The 20444-nt window shown below is 45.3% G+C and overlaps 1 protein-coding gene across 2 annotated transcripts; it reads left to right on the top strand.

Annotated features, from left to right (window-relative positions):
• Positions 1–1641: 1641 nt before the first annotated feature.
• Positions 1642–19263, top strand: LOC128405296 (transforming protein RhoA-like). Of its 2 annotated transcripts, none has more exons than XM_053371798.1 (5): positions 1642–1852; positions 15528–15688; positions 16767–16887; positions 17346–17476; positions 17978–19263. In XM_053371798.1, the coding sequence occupies exons 2-5, from the start codon at positions 15533–15535 to the stop codon at positions 18149–18151; spliced, it is 582 nt and encodes a 193-aa protein (XP_053227773.1). In that variant the 5' UTR covers positions 1642–1852; positions 15528–15532; the 3' UTR covers positions 18152–19263. The 2 variants fall into 2 exon arrangements, with proteins under 2 accessions (XP_053227773.1, XP_053227772.1); XM_053371797.1 differs by lacking the exon at positions 1642–1852 and adding an exon at positions 2296–2451.
• The last annotated feature ends 1181 nt before the right edge of the window (positions 19264–20444 follow it).

Genomic DNA, 20444 nt, shown 5'->3' with positions numbered 1-20444 from the left:
CGTTTCAAAGTGGCATGACCTGTAAAAGTCTTCAGATTACCAAGCTAAGAGAAGTTACCAGTATTTCTACAACTAGTGAAATTCTGTAACACATTTACAGTCAGGAGAGAGAAAAGACAGCTACTATGCTGACAAAAAAGAATAACTTCCCCTTCCCCACTTGGGTGCCCCCTAAAACTCTTCCAGGAGTTTCCCCAATCCGTGGGGGGGGGAGGGGGAATGTCCCCCTGCACAAGTGGAGGTCATTTAGCTTGCACATTTATTTGGGTGAAAACTGCCCAGTGCCTAGACCACATTCTGCTGAGACTGCCTGGCACATGAACAGGCATTTTCCTATTGTTGAGAAGCTACAATTGGCAAATGCCACAAGTTCATCTTCTCAGTCTTCCAGTGCTGCCTGACAAGAGACGTTACTGCTCAGATACTTGGGAAACCTGGAAGATTTAGAGGTGAAGGAGTGGTTACTTCATCAATGTGTCTTAACAACACTTCAATATTATTTAATAATATTTAATAATTTATTATTTATACCCCACCCATCTGGCTGGGTTTCCCCAGCCACTCTGGGTGGCTTCCAACAAAATATTAAAAATACAATAAAGCATCAAACATTAAAAACTTCCCTAAACAGGGCTGCCTTCAGATGTCTTCTAAAAGTCAGCTGGCTGTTTATTTCTTTGACATCTGACGGGCGGGCGCCACCACCGAGGAGGCCCTCTGCCTGGTTCCCTGTAGCTTCCCCGGAAGGCCCTCGGAGCTGCCCCTCCGCGTCCGGGGTGAGCGATGGGGGTGGATGTTTGGTATAGATCAGGCATCTTAGTGCTGCCTCAATCCTGCTTTTTTCGGGCTGGGTGTGTTCCTTAAACAGAAGGCGGGAGATGAGATCACGGATAGTGAGGGCAGCTCCGTCCAGGAGGAGCCCGAGACATTTGGGCACCTGAGGCCGGTGAGGGAAGATCTGCGTCGCGAACAAGGGCCAAGTCCAGCTCGGCATCGGCTGCAGATCCTGCCGAGCAGCTGCTCCCGGACCGAGGGCGCCTCTTGCGGGGGGAAGCCGGCGGAAGGGGCGCCCTTCGGCTCCTCCTCGCGGGCGGGCGAGGCGGGGAAACCGAGCCAGGCGCAGCAGCTGCTCTCGGGACAGACCGACTTCCCCCTCAGGGCGAAACGCGCCGCCAAGACTTCTCCGCCTCTGCGCGGCGCCCGAGAGACGCGCCCAAGATGGCCGCCAGGCCGACTCAGCCGAGCAACAATTGGCCGGGAAGCGCCTCTCCTGCGGGCTCCTCGGGCTGGGCGGGCCTTCGTCGGGAAAGCCGCCATTGGTGGCCGCTGACCCTGATGTCACCGGGTGGGCGTTTGGCCCGCCCTGGCCGGGAAATCACAAGGGCGCCTTGGTTCACGGCGGGCTCCCATTAGCGGCGCAGGCTGCCACTCGTCAACGAGGCTGAGGTGGAAATCCCGGCCTCCGTCGGCAATAGGAGCAATGTTCACTTGTGTCGAGCGCGATTGGTCAGTTCAACCTGCCTATCAGGCAATTCTGTGGGTGGGCGGCGATTGGCCGCCGTGTTCTCCCGTTCCGGAATCGGACAGCGCCCGATGACGCGACCAACCTCTCGTTTGGCACGAATGACGCTCTTCCATTGGCCGCATCATTCTGTCAATCCGACGGAAGGGAAGTCTCAGCCGCCTTTTATAAGACAGCGACGGCCTCGATGTCAGTACGGAGTTACGCGATTGGGCGGTGGCTTCTGTCAATCCCGAAGTGGGTGGGGCCTGCGAGGGGCTGCTGAGGAGAGTCCGGGCGGCGGCGAGTGAGCCGGGCGGAGCCGGCAGTGGAGGCCGCCGAGAGAAGCGGGTAAGAGGGAAGTTCCTACGACGGCGGGACGGGACGCAGCGGCCCTCGTGGCGACTGGGCCTCGCTTCCTTCAAAACGGAGGGGCTTTAGCCTCACGAAAAAGCTCTGGGTGAAAAGTTTGGGGGGGGGGTCGAGAGGCGCATGTGCGGCGCATGCGCGAAGCCAGAAGACGGTTGGCTGCTGGGCGGGGTCGCGGCGGCGCAGGGGGAGGAAGCGCGCCTGATTGGGCGGCTTCGCGGGGAAGGGTTCGGGGGCGGAGGCCGAGGGGGCTTTCGGAGCCCCTTGCGCATGTGCGGCCGCCATCCATGGCTGGGGGGGGCACAAACACGGAGCTGCCCGAGCGCCCCCCCCCCGGTTGGGCGCGGCAAAGGCCGGTCTCGCCTGCAGCCTGGTCTTGGCTGTAATCGCTTGTACTTTTAAATCACGGACTTGGGGCGAATTACAGCAACTTGAAGTGGGTCGGCGTGCAAGGCCTCCGTGCGCCTGTGCTCCTCTGGGTGGCAGGTGGGCACCATGTAGGACCGGAGGTCAAACCTATGATAAAAGTCACAGGTGGTTCTTAGTCTTGATGGAAAAGTGGCGTGCATGTCTACTCAGAAGTAAGTCCTGTTAAATTCAAAAGCTTATATTCAAGTATTCCTTGCTGGATCGCTGCCCAAGTATCACCTCTTCAATGTACAGTACATTAATTGTCCTTCCACTTTGATGGAATGGTGCTTGCAATTGTCTTGCTTTAGTCTAAATACAAGAATACTAACAGTCATCTATTTTATAGGATGTCATTATCAGCTGCTGCTTCCTCCAAAACTGATATTGGGTGTATTATTAACATAGCTTTTTTAACCCATAAAAACACATTCCCCTTTATTTTTGGAGGAGTAAATAATTTAAGGCAGAAGTTAGATACTGATACACAAGTTTTGGTCATGAAGCTGTAAGACCCTAAGAGGTATCTTAGTTCTTGCTAGTTGGAAAATAAAAAAAAAATTTGAAATTTAGACCCACATGGTAATGAAAAGATTTTGCTATTTGATCTTAAAAGGTAGGCATAATTACACAGAATCAGAAGACATTCATATATTTAGAGAGATGATTCATAAGCACCCCTATAAGACAAACAAGAAGTGGTTCTACAGAGGGGGATGCAGAATGGGGAAAAAAACTAATTTCCTCTTGTGTTTTTTCCTGGGCCCTCAGTCCAGTTATCCCCTCTTGCATTCAAGGGATGACACTGGAGTAAATTGTGAGCATCACCTCTCTCAACTTTAGCTCTTGACCATCATATGGGAATAATATTGAACAGTTTAATTTTTTGCCTTCTAGCATAGGAAGCACTAGCAAATTTGTCAAACATATTTGTCATGCAAATTTTTCAGATTTGCAAACTTGTGTCCTTTATTAGAGGGCAGGTAGACAGAAAGTTTCCCAGCACTGTAATAATGAAAACTTGGATTTCTCTATTGATTTCTATGGTCAGTTATCACTTGTACTTCTCTTGAGTCATGAGCTTTCATGTCAGAAATTTCAAGGGAATTTGGAGAAAGTGTTTTATTCCATGTCTGAGATGATTGTTCCTACTTTACTTTTCTTTTGTTGAATTCATCCAGAAATAACAATAGAAAATGCTACATCATATCACATTAAATTCTTATTACATCTATAATGACTTCCCGTCACTCTATCATGCATCTACCACCTATTTCTTTGAGCTCACTTTCCGTTTTCTTTTATTGATTTTCATTAATGACTTATTCTATAAGTTCCTATTATACCACAGAAGTCATTCAAGGCCTGCTATTGACGTCATATTATTACGATGTTCCTTAAAGTATATTTTGTACATGTCCCATTCTTTGATAAATGTTGTTTAGTATGTCCTCCCAATTTCCCTGTCATTTTTGCCAGCTCAGTGTATTCTAGCAGTTTGCTTTGCCACTCCAGTTTGGTTGGAATTGTGTCCCCTTTCCAGTTTGAAGTGATTAATATTCTTGCAGCTACCGTAGTGTACAATAATATTGTCCTTGTTTTTTTAGGTATGTCTGAACCTAGTATCCCCAAGAGGAAAGCTTCCGGCTTTTTTATAAAAGAGATCTTAAACATGTTTTTGAGCTTGTTATAGATTACCTCCTAAATTCCTTTATTTTCTTACAGTTCCACCACATATGTAGCATTGTACCTTCCCACATCTCCAACATTTACTTGAGGTATTTTTATACATTTTCGATAGTTTTGATGGCATTTTCAGAAAATTTTCTTTCAATACATAATCTGCGGTGAACCTCATCTCTACCTCCATAGTTTCCCCCAAGCATCCATTGGGATGTTGTAACCAAAATCTTGAGCCCATGGACTTCCGGGTTAGCGCCATCGCCTAATGGCGGATTCCCTCCGAGCTCCGGAGGGAATCAGCTTAGTAGGGGTTGGGTCCTGGCGACGCGGGGACCCTCAGAAACCACAGGCGTTGAAGCCTGTGGACCTGGTGACTCGGCGGGCACCATTTGCGCCCCCCCGACCCGCGAAGGAGCCTTTTTAAAGGCTCCGGAACGGGGGACGGAGAGCGGTGCGGTGCTGTGAGTCAATTGCTTCCCCTACTGAGTGAAGCCGCATGCCATGGACGGAGAGCGCTGACTTCTTTCTCTGAACATTTGGACTAAAAGTAACAACCCATGAGAAATACGGAAATTGGACTTAAAAAGAGAAATTTTTGGGGGGGGAATTAGGTACGACCGGGTAAGGTGCAAAGAGGAAGTCCGCCTACCCGCCTTGTAAACATCTTAAAGCAAGGATTTTATAACTAAGGTTGAGAGAACACCTTTCTCTTTTGTGGATAAAAGCAATTAATTCCACGTTTTGGCAATATATGTGATTGTGCTGGAGGATAAGAGCTAATATTGAGAGCGGAATTGTCACCCCTCCCCCCAGACCCGGGAGCGATCGGTGAGAGAGCCTGCGGAAGAGATATAGAAGACTTTGACAGCTGTCAAAACTAGCTATCAAAGTTGGGGGAAAAGGAGAACTTTGTTCCTGTTGTCTTTGCTGGTTACATTTGTTACAATTTGGTAACAAATTGTTAAAAATAAAAAAGAAAAGGCTAACTTGACTTTTGGGTTGGAACTGGAAGATACTAAGAAACCAGAATCCCTCTAGAGGGGGTTCAGGACATTACAAAAATGGCTGTAAGTGGAAAAACACTGGCTGAACTGGAGAGGACTTTTTTTCTCTTGGGAAAGTTGCAGGAACAGAGCGATGTTTTGGCCACAAATGTTACAATATTGAATGGAACAGTAAATAAAGTTACTGAGCCTGGGAGGGACTTGACTCAAGTCTTTGCAGCTCAAAAAAGTTTTGCAGTTGAACTAAAAATTTCTGCAGCTGAACAAGAAAAGAAATCTGAGAAATTTGAGAATGTGATGAAAGAGAAACATGATGATTTGAAGGAAAAGGAAGGAGGAGCTATAATGCCACAGATGATTGAGGAGAGCCAGAGGCCGGTTAAGATGGATACAAAGGAAAATAAGATCAGGATGATGAAAATCTGGTTTGAATTGAAGAATGGAGAATGGAGAGATCTCCTTATGTGGAGATCTGAAGACCTATGGAATACAAACCTGGCTAAAGTGGAAACTGGAGCTTTTGGGACATTTGGACCTAAGAGAAGCAAGAAACAAGATTTTGGCTCCACTTTTAAATATGGATGCCTGGCTGGAAGAAATATGGACCTTATTGGGACAGAGCTTCTTCGAGATTTGGTGTTTAATATAAAGGACTATCAAAAAAACCGGCAGAGAGGAATTGAGAGAGAATTAAGAGCCTCGGACGTGAGGTCGCCAGGCTGACAGCAGATGGACTGATGGACTTTTGTTGGGGTTCGAAACCGGGAAAGGGGGGGTGGGGCTTTGGGAATCCAAAGGGTGTACAATTATATTCTGTTTCATCTAATTTTGTTTTGCTACTAATATAAAAATGGGGAATTCGTGGAAGGGAATTGGGGTCGACCTTAGAAAAAGATTTTTAAGAATAAGTACTGATGTATAAAGATTGAGGTTTATAAGTTAAAATTGGTTAATTAAAATGAATTAAAGAAAATAAGGTAAAGTTTGGGGACAAGAACTTGCTGAGCTAAAAATTGGAACTGGAATACAAGAAGGGGAGGTGTGGGGAAGTCAAGGAAATTGGTTATTGATAGTAAGAAATGTAAATTTTATGTGTTTTTAATTGTTTTTTTGTTTTGTTTTTTCTTTATTTTTTGAAAATTTCAATAAATATTTATAAAAAAACAAACAAAATCTTGAGCCCATGTAACCATTACTGATTTTACCTATACGTTTATGCGTATACGTTTTAGAGAGGGTTTTTCCTTTGGAGTTAATCTGTTCTTTTTCCAGTCTGGAGGGCTCTGTCGCGACACCATTTCATTTTTCAAATTTAAATATCTCATGGAGTTGGTGATATTGTAACCAATCTGACAGGTATACCCTAATTTCTTCAAAATCTTTTGGCTTCAGCTGATTTTCTTCCTCTTTTAACAATACTTTGTATGTTGGCCAATTCCCTTTCATCTTTTTCTTCTTTACTGCCAATGCTTCTATAGGAGATATCCACCATGGGGTTTTGGGTTCAAGCAGACCTTTGTATTTTGCCCAAACCATACGTAGAGGCTTCCTTATAACATGGTTTACAAAGCTTTTGTGTACCTTGACCTTGTCGTAACCTAAGTAGGCATGCCAGCCATAGCGGTTGTCATACCCATCCAGATCTAAAAGGTCAGTATTTTGTAGTATACACCATTTCCTGATCCAGGAGAGTCAGGACGCCTCGTAGTTGAGTTTCAAATCTGGCAGGGAAAATCCCCCTCCTTCTTTAAGATCAATTAATAGTTTATGTTTGATCCTGGGCTCCTACTTTTCTGTAGGGAGGGTATGTTCTATATTCTTGTGGCATTTAAAGAAACAAGTAGTTTATCGAATGAAGAAGGCTGCATTGCAGTGGGAGCAGCAAGTTTGATTGTTGTCCAAATGTCATTGCTGTGGGGCAGCCTCGTTCTCTGAACTACAATTCCAGAAGTACTTTGGATGACTCAAAGATGCAAGTTTTTCTTTTCTGTCTCCCCCACTCCTTGCTTAAAGGTAAAGGGACCCCTGACCATTAGGTTCAGTCACGGATGACTCTGGGGTTGCGGCGCTCATCTCGCTTTATTGGCCAAGGGAGCCGGCGTACAGCTTCCGGGTCATGTGGCCAGCATGACTAAGCCGCTTCTGGCGAACCAGAGCAGCGCACGGAGATGCCGTTTACCTTCCCGCCAGAGCGGTACCTATTTTTCTACTTGCTCTTGGATGTGCTTTCGAACTGCTAGGTTGGCAGGAGCAGGGACTGAGCAATGGGAGCTCACCCCGTCGCGCGGATTCGAACCGCCAACCTTCTGATCGGCAGGTCTTAGACTCTATGGTTTAACCCACAGCGCCACCCGCGTCCCTCTTAAAACACTCATTGCTTAAATCACAGTAAATTTGTTTTCCAACTTGCTGAGTCACTTGAGGATACTGGCCTTAATCATGTGTTAGATGAGAATAACTTGTTCCTTACAGTTTAGTTTCAGGACATCTTTTCAGCTAGATTTTCTATTCTGCTGATTGGAAGTTTGCATTAAGGAAAGGTTATTCAGAAGCTCTCTCTTCTTTATTTTCTACCGGAGAATCTTTGTTGTGAGATGTCTTCCCATTAAAGGGGATTCTAAACTACGGGAGATAGAAAGTCTGACATTCATAGCTGTAATGGAGGATACCCTTACAAGAAATCTCTCAAGACGATTAATCTAGAGTTTAATTTGGTTGGTTAATTCTTGCCTTAAAACCCTTTTAAGAAAGCAGACATTAAATCTTGGCCAAGCAGACTGAGCCCTTTTTCTTTTCTTTTTGAAGCAGGAAGTTTGCTTAGAACTACAGATATGGGTGTAACTTGTCTAGCTTTATATATCCTCTCAGTGTACATCCAAACTAATTAGCCACCAGAGTATTCTGTTCCTCCCATCGTAACCCCAAGTTCTGGCATAAAAGCATTCTGGCTTTTGAAAACAGCATGCAGGCTTCCAGCTAAGCTAGACTTGGCTATGAATCCCCAGTACCATGTTTCAGAACTGGGCAGTGGTGTGTTTTTTTCCTAGAGAAAAAGGCTTCTATTCTGGATCTTATGAGTCAAACTAGAAGAAGAGCCAACTAGCTCATTTGGTCCCATTTCATAAACAGCATCAGTAGGGCAGTTTTCAATATTGTGTGTTAATAGTTGTAGCTTATAGTGAATCATTGTACTCTTAATGCAGTGACAAGGGAGCAGACATCTTTATCCTTTTAGAATATGTGTGGTCAACAAAATTTTACTCAGATGTGATGGGATGGTGAGCTGCTTGTGCGTAAAATCCTAGTCCCTCAGAGTTTGGCTAAGTCCACAAACCTCTGTCTGTGACGGAGCTCCTTAAGCATGGCTCCATCAGTCGCTCGTAGAATCGGACAGTGGGCGTTTACGGAACTTCTTCCAGCATAAAAGCTCCTTAACGGAAACGCGTCTTCTGGACTCTCGGCGTGACAGTTTCCGGCGAGGAGTAGGTGTCCCTATGGGAGGTCCTGAAACCTCCCCACTATTTTCGCTGGAAGTGTCTCTGAGCCCTCCCTCCGACTCACTTTCCCTTGGAACTCCACCTCTCCCCCTGCTGGTTCCCTCCTCAGCTGAATGGTCTCTCTCACCCTCTGTGAGCCCTTTCACCTCCTGCTCCTCCGATGGCAGTTCCCTGACATCCGACTAAACCTGTTAAAATTAATGAACATGACTAAGTTAGGCCCATTAATTTCAGTGGGCCTACTCCGAGTAAAAGTTGAATACCATCCTAGATCTTTTGACTAAAGGTTGACTGTGATTAGTATTTCAGCATCTATGCTTGGTGTCTAGATGTAAGTAGTAAAACTAAGCCCCCAAAAACAAATTTAGCCAGTTGCCATTGACTACTTCACGTTCCAAAACAAAGCAGTTCCCGTTTATTTTAGAAGGGCATCAAGTAAACTTCAAAATGATAAAGATCCTTCTACAGAGTGTGCATACGCACAGTCATGCGAATCTCCTAAATTCAGCCTTGATCTCACTTTTGGAAAAGTTGTGTATCCATACTTTGTCTCTACACCAATGCACAGAGTATGGGAAATTGGAGCTTTTAGTACAAGGTGGCAAATATGACCTGGTAGGCATTACTGAAACCTGGTGGGATGAGACTCATGACTGAAATGTAGGAATTGAGGGGTATAACCTATTCAAAAGGAATAGACCAAACAGGAAGGGAGAAGGTGTAGCATTATATATAAAGGATGTGTTCACATGTGAAGAAATCCATGACCTGGAGCATGAAAAGCAGATTGAGAGTAAAGGGCAGACTTCCTTAACTTTGGCCCTCCAGATGTTTTTGGCCTACAACTCCCATGATCTCTAGCTAGCAGGACCAGATTGAGAGTATAAGGCAGAGATAAAAGAATACCTGGGCCAAAATAATTTCCCCAAAATTTCTAAAGAACAAAACAAAATTCTGAATGACCCAATCAGTTTTTGAAGTCCAACAGGCAATTAAGCATTCCAAATCAGGAAAAACACCGGGGCCTGATGGCCTCCCTGCAATTTACTATTAAAAAATTAGAAGAGGTATTGTTCAAACCCTTGAAAACAACAATGAACAACATCCTAGAATATGGCATAATGCCTGAATCATGGAAGGAAAGTTACATCACACTGATCCCAAAACAGGGAACAGACCAGCTGTCAATAGCCAATTATAGGCCTATTTCATTGTTGAACGACGACGACTATAAACTCTACACCTATATTTTAGCCGAAAGGATGAAAAAAATTATCCAAACCGTAATACAGACCAGGCCGTAATAACAGACTGTAATAAAGACCAGGCTGACTTTTTCCCCAGCTGCCTAATTCAGAGTAACATCAGGAATATCATAAATGTGTAGGAATATCTGGAATCACAAATTGATAAACCACCAACCTTAATGGTGGTCTGTTGGCCCACGTCCCCACCTTCCTCACCTGTCCTCCCGTCCAGCAGGACCAGGCTGAGAGAGAGAGGTGGGCCAAATTACTTTTATTTTTCAGGACAAAACACAACAGAAGGGTAGATGCTGCCACCACACCCTTGTCTGGGGATAGCCCAGAAGAATAACCCAAGGGAGACGGCTACTCTTCAGTTAGGCTGGCTCAAGCTCAGAACGAGCTCAGGCTTGCAAGAGAAGTTAAAAATAATGTTAAAAAAAGGTTTCTTTGGCTATGTCTGAAATTGGTGGAAGAACAAGTAAGTGGAAGCTTCTCTGTGTGGAGAAGACTGAGAAATGCTATTAGGTGACAGAGAAGAAGGCAGAACTAACTACTCAACACCTACTTTGCCTCTGTCTTCACCCAAAAGGAAAGTGATGCCCAGCCTGATGATAACAGAATAAACGATGTAAGGCGGGAGCTGCAGCCCAAGATAGGAAGAGAGGTAGTAAGCGAACACCCAACTGCTTTAAATGAGTTCAAATATCCAGGGCCTGATTAGCTGCATCCAAGGGTACTAAAGGAGCTTGCGGGTGTAATTTCAGAGCCTTGGTCCGTTGTCTTTGAGAATTCTTGGAGAACAGGTGATGTCACTACAGACTGGAGGCGGGCAAATGGTGTCCCCCATCTTCAAAAAGGGGGAAAGAAGACATAGGTAACTACCAACCACTGAGCTTGACATCAATACCAGGGAAGGTCCTAGAACAAATAATTCAACAGTCGGTCTGTAAGCATTTAGAAAAGGATGCTGTGATTACTAAGACCCAGCATGGGTTTCTCAAAAATAAGTCATGCCAGACCAATATGATTTATTTTTATGGATGGAATTACAAACTTGGTGGATCAGGGAAATGCTGTGGACATAGTGCATATTGATTTCAGTAAGACTTTTGACAAAGGTCCCCCATAATATTCTCACGAGAAAGCTGGTAAAATGTGGTTTGAACGAGGTAACTGTTAGGTGAATTTGTAGCTGGTTGACTGAACCCAAAGAGTACTCATTAACAGTTCCTCATCCTGGAAAAAAGTGAAAAGTGGGGTGCTGCAGGGTTCCGTCCTGGTCCTGTTGTTCTTTAGCATCTCTATAAATGGCATGGATGAAGGAATTGGGGGGGATGCTCATCCAATTTGCAGATGACACCAGACTGGGAGGGGTAGCTAATGTCGCAGAAGACAGAATCAAAATTCAAAATGACCTTGACTTCTGGTGCTTCCTGCCATAACGGAGGCAGCTCCCGCATTAGCAGAGATTGGTAGCAGATCGTAAACAAGGATGAATAAGGGTAATTGTCCTTGCAAGCCCCCCCCCCCCAATCAGGGGGGTGAGCACCACTTGCAGATTGTCTGATACCTGGCTCTCGTCCCAACACGGAGACGGGAGGCGGGAGGACCTGAGTGCAAAGCAATTCGCTTATCGGTAACCCTCTGACACAGCCATTAAGGGCAGGGGTTTTTCTGTTTATTACTAAGAAAGAAATTGGATTTAATTTGCAGGCGTGTACTGGATTAACGGGACAAGATAATCTGCTGAATCAGCCACTGAGTCGCAATGTTTTGATCTGGAGAGATTTTCAACATAGCTAAGTGTGGTATGTTGGGGGAGGGGAGCCTTTACCCTTTCTTTATATACCATGTTTGCTGCTTTATTGATTCAGCAAACCTCCCCCTGAGAGTTAATGGAGTGAGAAAAAGGAAGAGGAAATCACTGATAACAAGATAATATTTATGGATTATTACAAAATATATGGAACTGTCTGAGAATATTGATAGGATTTAAAGCACTGAGTTTCCATTGAATCGCTTTTGAAGATCTACCATAGCTTTGGTGGGACACCAGATCGTTAGCCGCTGAGTATTGGATGAGAAAGATAAGTGGAGAACTGCCCGGGGCTATGGTGGGACGGTCAGACCTTTTGTTAGACTTTGATAAAAAAATGCTGCCCTTGTGAGCAGAGCAGAGAGAGTGTGAAAAAGTGGAAGCAGAGAGCTGTATATGTTGGATTATAACAGGAAGAATGAAGAAACAAAGGGAAAATAAACATCTCACACAGAAATTTACAGGACATAAATTTCTCTTGCAGAAATAAAATTTATTAAATATGCAATTACGAATGAAAGTCATGAAACCCGTGGGTGTTAAATAAAGGATCAAGATCAGAACTGTTGTAATTGGAATAATCAAGATTATGGAAGCAGAAAGAAATAAAAACTTTGTACCCTGAAATCTAGCACACGGGAAGTCACCCAAAATTGTTTAATTTGGTATTTGAATAGTTGGCTATTTAATTGTATTGTAATTTTGTATTGTGATAATGTGGCTCTTTTGGATCATTGTAATTAAAAAAAATTATACAAAAAAAATTCAAAATGACCTTAACAGATTGGAGAACTGGGCGCAAGCTAACAAAATGAATTTCAGTAGGGATAAATGTCAGTTTCTGCACCTAGGCAGGAAAAACCAGCTGCACAAATAATAGGATGGGTTGGGGGTTTCACCTGACTTACTAGCAGTACATGTGAAAAGGATCTAGGGGTCTTTGTGGGCCACTAGCTTATCATGATACAGCAGCAAAAAAAACTAACGCTGTTCTAGGCGGCATCAACAAAAGTATAGTGTCCAGATCAAGGGAAGTAATAGTCCCTCTATTCTGCCTTGGTCAGACAAACACCTGGAATACTGTGTCCAATTCTGGGCACCATAATTTAAGAAGAATGTTGACAAGCTGGAACGTGTGCAGAGGAGGGCAACCAAGATGATCAAGGGTCTGTAGACTAAAACTGATGAGGAACGGTTGAAGGAGCTGGGTGTGTTTTGCCTGGAAGAGGAGACTGAGAGGAGATATGATAGCCATCTTCAAATATTGTAAGGGCTATCACATGGAAGAGGGAGCATGCTTGTCTCCTGCTTTTGTGGGTAGGACTTGAGGCAATGGCTTCAAGTTACAAGAAAGGAGATTCTGACTAAACATTTGGGAAAGCTTTCTGACAGTAAGAGCTGTTTGTCAGTGGAACAGACTCCCAAGAGAGGTGGGGGACTCTCCTTCCTTGGAGGGCTTTAAACAGAGATTGGATGGCCATGTGTCATGGATGCTCTAGCTGAGATTTGTGCATTACAGGAGGTTGGACTAGATGACCCTTGAAGTCCCTTCCAACTCCTAAGATTCTATGATTCTAATATTGATGCATCAAATGGTACTCTCCAGTCTGTTTTAGAAGTGCATTTGTTGTTCTCCCAGGCTGCAGATTCCATTTGTATTCTGTTACTTAGTGGTTTTGTTCTCATCCTACATAAAAACCAGGAAGATCCAATACCCAAGAAGTCTTTTCGAAGCAAGCAGGGAGGGCAGGGCTTAGGTTGCACTGAGGTCGTAAAAGAAAGAAGTTCTCACAGACTGGCTCAGGCACAAAGGAAATGACCAGAATGTGACTTGTGAATGGAGAGTTTCAAACACTGGTGATCTCTGATCCCCCTGATTTTGTTCCTCAAAATTCACTTGGAAGTTTTGTAGGCCTGATCCATCTGCATTGTAGGGATCAACAAATGAAGGCTTCATGAGCCCAAATATGGTTCCTGTGAGGAGTACCAGTTGGCCCTTCCAGCTGCCAACCCAGAGGCAAGAAAGATTTGTTGGTGGCATGGAGTCTCTGCTTGAGGGGCTTTCTAATGTATTGGGTCATGAGTGAAGGTAAAGCCCATCTCCAATATATATATATTGTGTGTGTGTGTGTGTGTGTGTACACACACACACACACAATCATTTTTATTAGTTTTCCAATAAGAACATCCAATTAAATCCATCAAATCATAATCCAATTAAAAATAATAAAATAAAAACAGCCAAATTACAATCCAACTTATTAATTATTAATTTTTTGGGCTTCCCCTACTCTGGACCTCTAAAGTATATCTCCAGTATTTTCATTTCTGCCTTCTTCCTGTTCTCATATTTCCACATTCCGATCTTAACACTTTAAAGTTCCCTGTCCCTGGCTGTGCGATTCGCAGTCATGTCAGAGATATATCCTTTCATCCATCGGGTACAGTTTTATTTGTGTATATATATTTTTTCAACTGTCAATTTGCCAGCGCAGCTTTTCCTGACTTCATTCCAATCTTCCAATCCAGGCTGTTGTCCAAGCCTGTCGTTTGTAGTTTAATGACGCAGTAACTCCCAAATTGTTAAATTGTTACTGTTCACAATAAATTCCCAATGTTAAGTTGTTAAGCATACTGTGATGGTTCTAGGGGTTGCTCATGCGTAAGCAGGTGCCTATCTCCCTGGCTGGGTGCAAACACCTGGCTGGGTTGCCAAAGTGAACCTTTTCTGTCCAGACAGCCACTCACCCGTGGCTGGCTCAATTGCTAGCAGAATCCGTCAGTGGGCGTTTCTTAAACTTCTTCCAGCAAAGAAGCTCTTTGACGCCTAGTCTCCTCCTACTCTCTCTGCGCGAAAGCCTTCTGTGCAAGGAGGGCGTAGGCAACGGAGGACCCCTATTCTCCCCGCTGGTCCCCGGCAAGGAGTCATGAGACCGCCTCGCCACTTCCCCCATCTGCCCCCCTTCTCCACTGGTGCTACGCTGATTCTCTTCCCCAGAAGATGGGCTGCTTCTCCCGATCCCTGGACGCTCTCTGGAATCCCTCTGGCTTTTGCTCTCTCCCTCTGGCACTGATGGCAGTTCCCTGATACATACTGTTTGCAATATTGAAATGTAAATGAACTGTATTCCACAGATGTAGGTCATTTGGCAATCGATCAGCTTTCCTGGAGACCACCCCCCCGGGCCCTAGAAGGGGGGTTGCTAGACATCAACTTAGCCTTCTTTCTCGCTCATAATGAAGAAATTCTGCAAACAGATGCACTGTACGTTGTCCCAAATTGTTATCTCAAGTCATTATAAAGTAAGCTAGCAAGTATTTCCCACTTCCCTCGAAAAAGGGAGGAATTCTCATTTTTCCGTGCTGCGTCATACTAACAAGCGCCATCTTGTTTCTTTTTTTATCTTTATCAAGTTTTTTTATCTTTATCAAGAAGAAAAAAGCTGCGCAGCTGAATACTTAAATTATAAATAGAAGTCCATCTGTACTCCGTTTTTTAAAAAAAATAGGTTTCTTAATGAGGCTTGGCATAGAAAAACAATTGTAGGTATAGAGAAGAAAAAAGAACGTACCAGTCACCTCCGTAAATCCAAACACCATGATGAGAATCTATTGGAAGTCTGAGCTTAAACACCAGGGACTGTGCAATTCTGCAGATTTTTTCTCAATCTTCTTCGGTCCAGACTATGTCTGTTTATTGTCCAAACCCAATTATTTTATGAAACAGATATTTCCGGCTTATGAGAGTGACTTTGGAGAGTGCCAGCCGTGGCGTGCTCTGGGACCCAGTGTCCTTGCCGCTTGCACCTTGATGCCAGCTGACAACTCTTGGACGATCTGCGGGTCTACGAGACAGTCCTCCCCCACCCTAGGGAGTCTGCCAGGGCTAATTACCCCCGTATCAACCCGAATTACCGGCACGGCTGAGGTCCGATTGTGTGGGAGTCAGGAAGCCCTCACCCACCCCCAATTGCTAAGAGGGTGCTGCTTTTCTTCCTTCAGGAGAGATGGCTGCCATACGCAAGAAACTTGTCATTGTAGGAGATGGAGCATGTGGAAAGACCTGCCTCCTCATCGTCTTCAGCAAGGACCAATTCCCAGAGGTCTACGTCCCCACCGTCTTTGAGAACTATGTGGCTGACATTGAGGTGGATGGAAAGCAGGTAATACTGATGTTGGGAGCCGGCCGGGCTGGGCAGATGCCTGGCGCAATGATAGGGCCTGATATCTCCACCATCTGGCTGGCTGGTGTGTTTTTTTGCTACTATGCTATGGTGCAAGTCAGTTGGCTCACGCGGTAGCACTTCAGCAAAAGAGCAGCAGCTTCTGGAAGAGCCACCTGACTCACACAGCAGCACAGCAGCAGAAGAGTCTGCGTATTTTGTAGAGCATTATGAACCATTCTACTTTTTCCATTTCTCTGATGCCCAGCTGGGGTCCTGCTGCAAGCTCCTGTGCTGAGCCCAAATTGGAGGCCAGCTGCTTGCCCACTATATATATTTATATATTGTCTGGGGCATTTGGCCTCCTTCTCTGAGTTGGTCAGTGTAATGTGTGAAATAGCCCTCTTCCTCTCCCCACTCCCAAGAGCAGAGAGGAATTGATTTGAGAGAAATGAAGAATAGCTGCAGAAAGAACAGGTGGTTCTTTTGGAACTGCATTTCTTGGTGGTAACAGGGAGTAGAGTTTGGAGTATGCTTTTCTCATTGAATTACAAGAATACCAGCATCTTTCCACTTTGGTTGTGATTCATTACAGAATCACATTCATTACAGACGCGGGTGGTGCTGTGGTGTAAGCCACTGAGCCTAGGGCTTGCCGATGGGAAGGTCGGTGGTTCGAATTCCCGCGGCGGGGTGAGTTCCTGTTGCTCGGTCTAAGCTCCTGACAACCTAGCAGTCCGAAAGCACATCAAAGTGCAAGTAGATAAATAGGTACCACTCCGGCGGGAAGGTAAACGGCGTTTCCGTGCGCTGCTCCAGTTTTGCCAGAAGCAGCTTAGTCATGCTGGCCACATGACCCAGAAAAACTGTCTGCGGACAAACATCAGCTCCCTCGGCCAGTAAAGCGAGATGAGCGCCACAACCCCAGAGTCGTTCGTGACTGGACTTAACTGTCAGGGGTACTTTACCTTTATGGATCTAATAGGGAAGACACTAGCTCATCACAGAATATGCTTTCATTTAATGGAGCACTTTGAGGACTTGCCCCCATTAAGTTATCATATTTGCATTTCTACAGGTAGAACTTGCCCTTTGGGATACAGCTGGCCAAGAGGACTATGACCGCCTGAGACCCCTCTCCTACCCAGATACAGACGTCATCCTCATGTGTTTCTCCATTGACAGCCCTGACAGTTTAGGTGAGTCTCCCCTGAGTATGTGGGAGGGCTGACTGAATAAGCAGCAGCAGAGACTTCTGTAGATCTCTGGTTCTGGTCTCTTCCCAGATGTCAGATTGCTGATGGGAGCAGTTAAACTGTCATAGCAGTTGATTAGCTGGTCATATGCTGTGTATTACATCACACCACGGCTGGCGTTCAGTGTTCTGCCGCTTGTCCCTCCTCATTTCCGTCTTTCCCCCCATTGCCTCCCCCCCCTCATGTACACATGTCCCAGCTTTAACATTGGCTGCACCACATCCATTTTCTGAGCTTGCCACTCCTGTACCCACAGTGGTGGAAGTCCTTTAAATTTCATCCTGGTGGTGTCTGAAGGAACTTGAGACAGTTTCCCAAATCTTTGCTTTGGGGCACAAGTGGCTGAGAACTCCACGGTCTTCCTAGGTTTATGCTTATGGTTTTACTTTGTGCCCCTACAGAGAACATCCCTGAGAAGTGGACTCCGGAGGTGAAGCACTTCTGCCCCAATGTGCCTATCATCCTGGTGGGGAACAAGAAGGACCTACGTAATGATGAGCATACACGCCGGGAGCTAGCCAAGATGAAGCAGGTGCAGAGAGGCAACTGACATTCTTTGCTGGGATTTAGTATTGCCATCAGAATAGGAGGAGGGTACAAACAGCTATGCATATGGCCATTTGGGGCTTGAAAGGAATCTATGTCCTTTCCATTTACATCTGAGCAGAAGCACAAGCCCATCCAGAGAGGTATATTGTGGCCTTCTTCTCATTTTTGAAGGGGGCTTGGCGAAGCACAAAGCTACTGGTTTCCATGGGGTTCTCAGTACCTTTTCACAACACACTCTATTTGGACTGAAGACAGCACTTGGCTTGCATGATACCATAAACTAACCTCCAACTTCACAACCCTAGCAAGGGCTGGGTACCAGTTTTCAGCAAAGAATATAGTCCCAGGGAGTTAGTATTGTGTGTTATAGGAGCCAGGAGTTCTGATAGCTAGGCTCTAGCTTTGATTGCTAGATTCTACCTCATTTCCCTTACCAGGATAGATCCCAGGCAACCTCACTGTCTGTTTCGCCCTTCCCTTTCAGGAACCAGTGAAGCCAGAGGAGGGACGTGACATGGCAAACAGGATTAGTGCTTTTGGCTACCTGGAATGTTCTGCAAAGACAAAGGATGGAGTACGGGAAGTGTTTGAGATGGCTACCCGGGCTGCCCTGCAGGCCAAACGTGGGCGCAAGAAGACCTCATGCCAGCTGCTGTAATTCCTTCCCAGCCTGCCTTCCCTGCCAGCCAGCCAAGCCTTTGAGCTCTTAGCTTCCAGGCTTGCCTCTCTTGTGATACCATGGACTGGCAGGTCTCCTCAGAGAGGGGGCTTGCTAGAGCTGGGCAGGGGCTCTTCTGGAGCATGACAACTAACTTTGGAGGTGGGGTGGTATTTCCCCCTTCCGTCACAGGCTTCTGACTCCCTCATAACAGGTCAGAAAATTCTGGCCCTCGGTGGGTCAGTGGGAGAGCTCCTTATCTTTCCGCGTGCTTGCTCACAGCAGTCTTGATTCTCATTGGCAGCCTAGGGCACTACACTGCTCCAGGCCGTTTCTTTGTAGAAGACTTTTTGCCAAAGTGTGAAAGCCCTTTGCTTCAATAAAGGTCAGAGCCTTGAATTGGAACATCTGGCCCTGCCTAGTAAGGGACTCTTGACATGTCAACAAGTCATTCATTGTGAGTGGAGCCAGTGCTCCTGCACAGTGGGCAAGCAGTTACCCTTATCTTGGCAGACTCATTGATCCCTTAGCTGGCTTTTCTGCTCTTTAGGCTAGAGCAGAACCACTTTGGCGCTTGTCCCCTTCCTCAAGGCGAACATAGCCCAGTTCAAAAGCCACCCACTGTCAGTTTCTTGAGGGCTGTCTCAGTAAAGTGACATCAGGTCCTCCACCTTCTCTCTCTCTCCCACCCCAGAACAGAATTGTCTCCACTTAAATATTTATCTCCCGACAGCAGAGCAGACAGCTGCCTTTCCTTCAAACTGGCCCAAGAGACTGGGCCTTGCAGCCTGGCCCCTTTCTAGCAAAAATCTATATTTGTAAGCAGAGGTGCTATGAGCCAGTTTGTTGCTGTTTGGAAGCTCTCTGGATAGCTGGTAGCTGGAGTAGCCACTGCCACAGCTTCAAGTGCAAAGGACCTCCTCTGTTGCTTCTGTCTCGCTGCTCCCCCGACACTCCTGCTTCTCTTCCCTTCTGCCTTCTTTGTACTCACTGCATTGCCACCGGGGTGTATGATTTTGTGTTTAATTTGTATTCACATGTTTAAAAAGTGGTTGTTACTTTTCAAAATGTACTTGAAAGAAAAATCTGTAATAAATTTGTAGCAATGTTTAGTACATGGTGGGGCTTTGCTTTTTGCCTCTTAAAATCAGCTGCGGAAAGGGAACCAGTAAAAAGGTGAGCATTGATTTTTCTTACAGCAGTTGTACAGCACTGTCCCACCAAACTGCTGATCCCACGAAGTGCTTTGGTTGGAGTAAATTGTGATGGCTGGTAAAAGTAATCATGCACTTCCCATAACCTTCATGAGGAAATAAGTCTTACCTAGAGACAAAAAATGTTTTAAGCAAGAACCAGGATGGTGGTAGAAGCAGTCCAATAGACTGGGAGCTAATCAAAGCATAGAGAGCTTGGCTTCAGGGAGGCCTGCTGCCCCTTTGGGTTCCTGAAGCTCTAGAAAGTGCAGGGCGCTCTATGGAGAAAATGTGGTGGAAAGAACACTTTCCAAACACTTCTGTTAGAAACCACTTTGCAAAACTACTGGAGACATTCTCATAGTTGATGATTTGCTGATCACGGGCCTTCTCACTTTCAGCCTTTCTCAACCTGTGGATCCCCAGATGTTGTTGAACTACAACTTCCATTATCCCTAGCTAGGAAGGCCAGAGCTCAGGGATGATGGGAGTTTTAGTCCAACATCATCTGGGGACCCACAGGTTGAGAACCACTGGTAGGTGAACATTATACAGTACTCTGCCTGCCTTGTCCTTGTGCCTACTCTTTGGAGTCCAAGATTGTGACTTTGCTGTCTTTCTCTCCTGGTTCTCCTCTTTTGTTAATGTGAAATCCGATTTCTCTTAGGCGCCTTAAATAGTGAACAGGCACTTAATTGACATTCTGATGAAATTTTTTAGCTACAGAAATTGGTGTCAATTCATGGTATCAGTATTGGATATATGTATCCATGATCTGCACCATTTAATACTACAATGCATCTGCAGCGTAAGTCTAGTGACCTTCAGTTACCTAAAGCCAGGCCTATTTAGGATAACTTCTGCTTAATGGCACAGCTGAGCAACCTCAACCCCCCCCCCATTCTTCTATGCCACTGGAGTTCATGCTTGTTTCATTATCTATTGTTTGTAGCTTCTAAAACATTTGGCCTACTTTCTCTGTAATTTTAGGACAAGTGGAAGGGACAGTATTTTATCAACATCTATTTTTACTTTTTTTCCCTTGTATGGTTTTAGGACAACCAGATTTTTCCCCTCAGCTGTTTGACAGCAAATGGTAG

The sequence above is a fragment of the Podarcis raffonei genome, chromosome 17 (assembly GCF_027172205.1).
Source record: "Podarcis raffonei isolate rPodRaf1 chromosome 17, rPodRaf1.pri, whole genome shotgun sequence".
Classification (NCBI taxonomy): Eukaryota; Metazoa; Chordata; class Lepidosauria; order Squamata; family Lacertidae; genus Podarcis; species Podarcis raffonei.
This window is presented reverse-complemented; position numbering and strand designations above follow the sequence as displayed.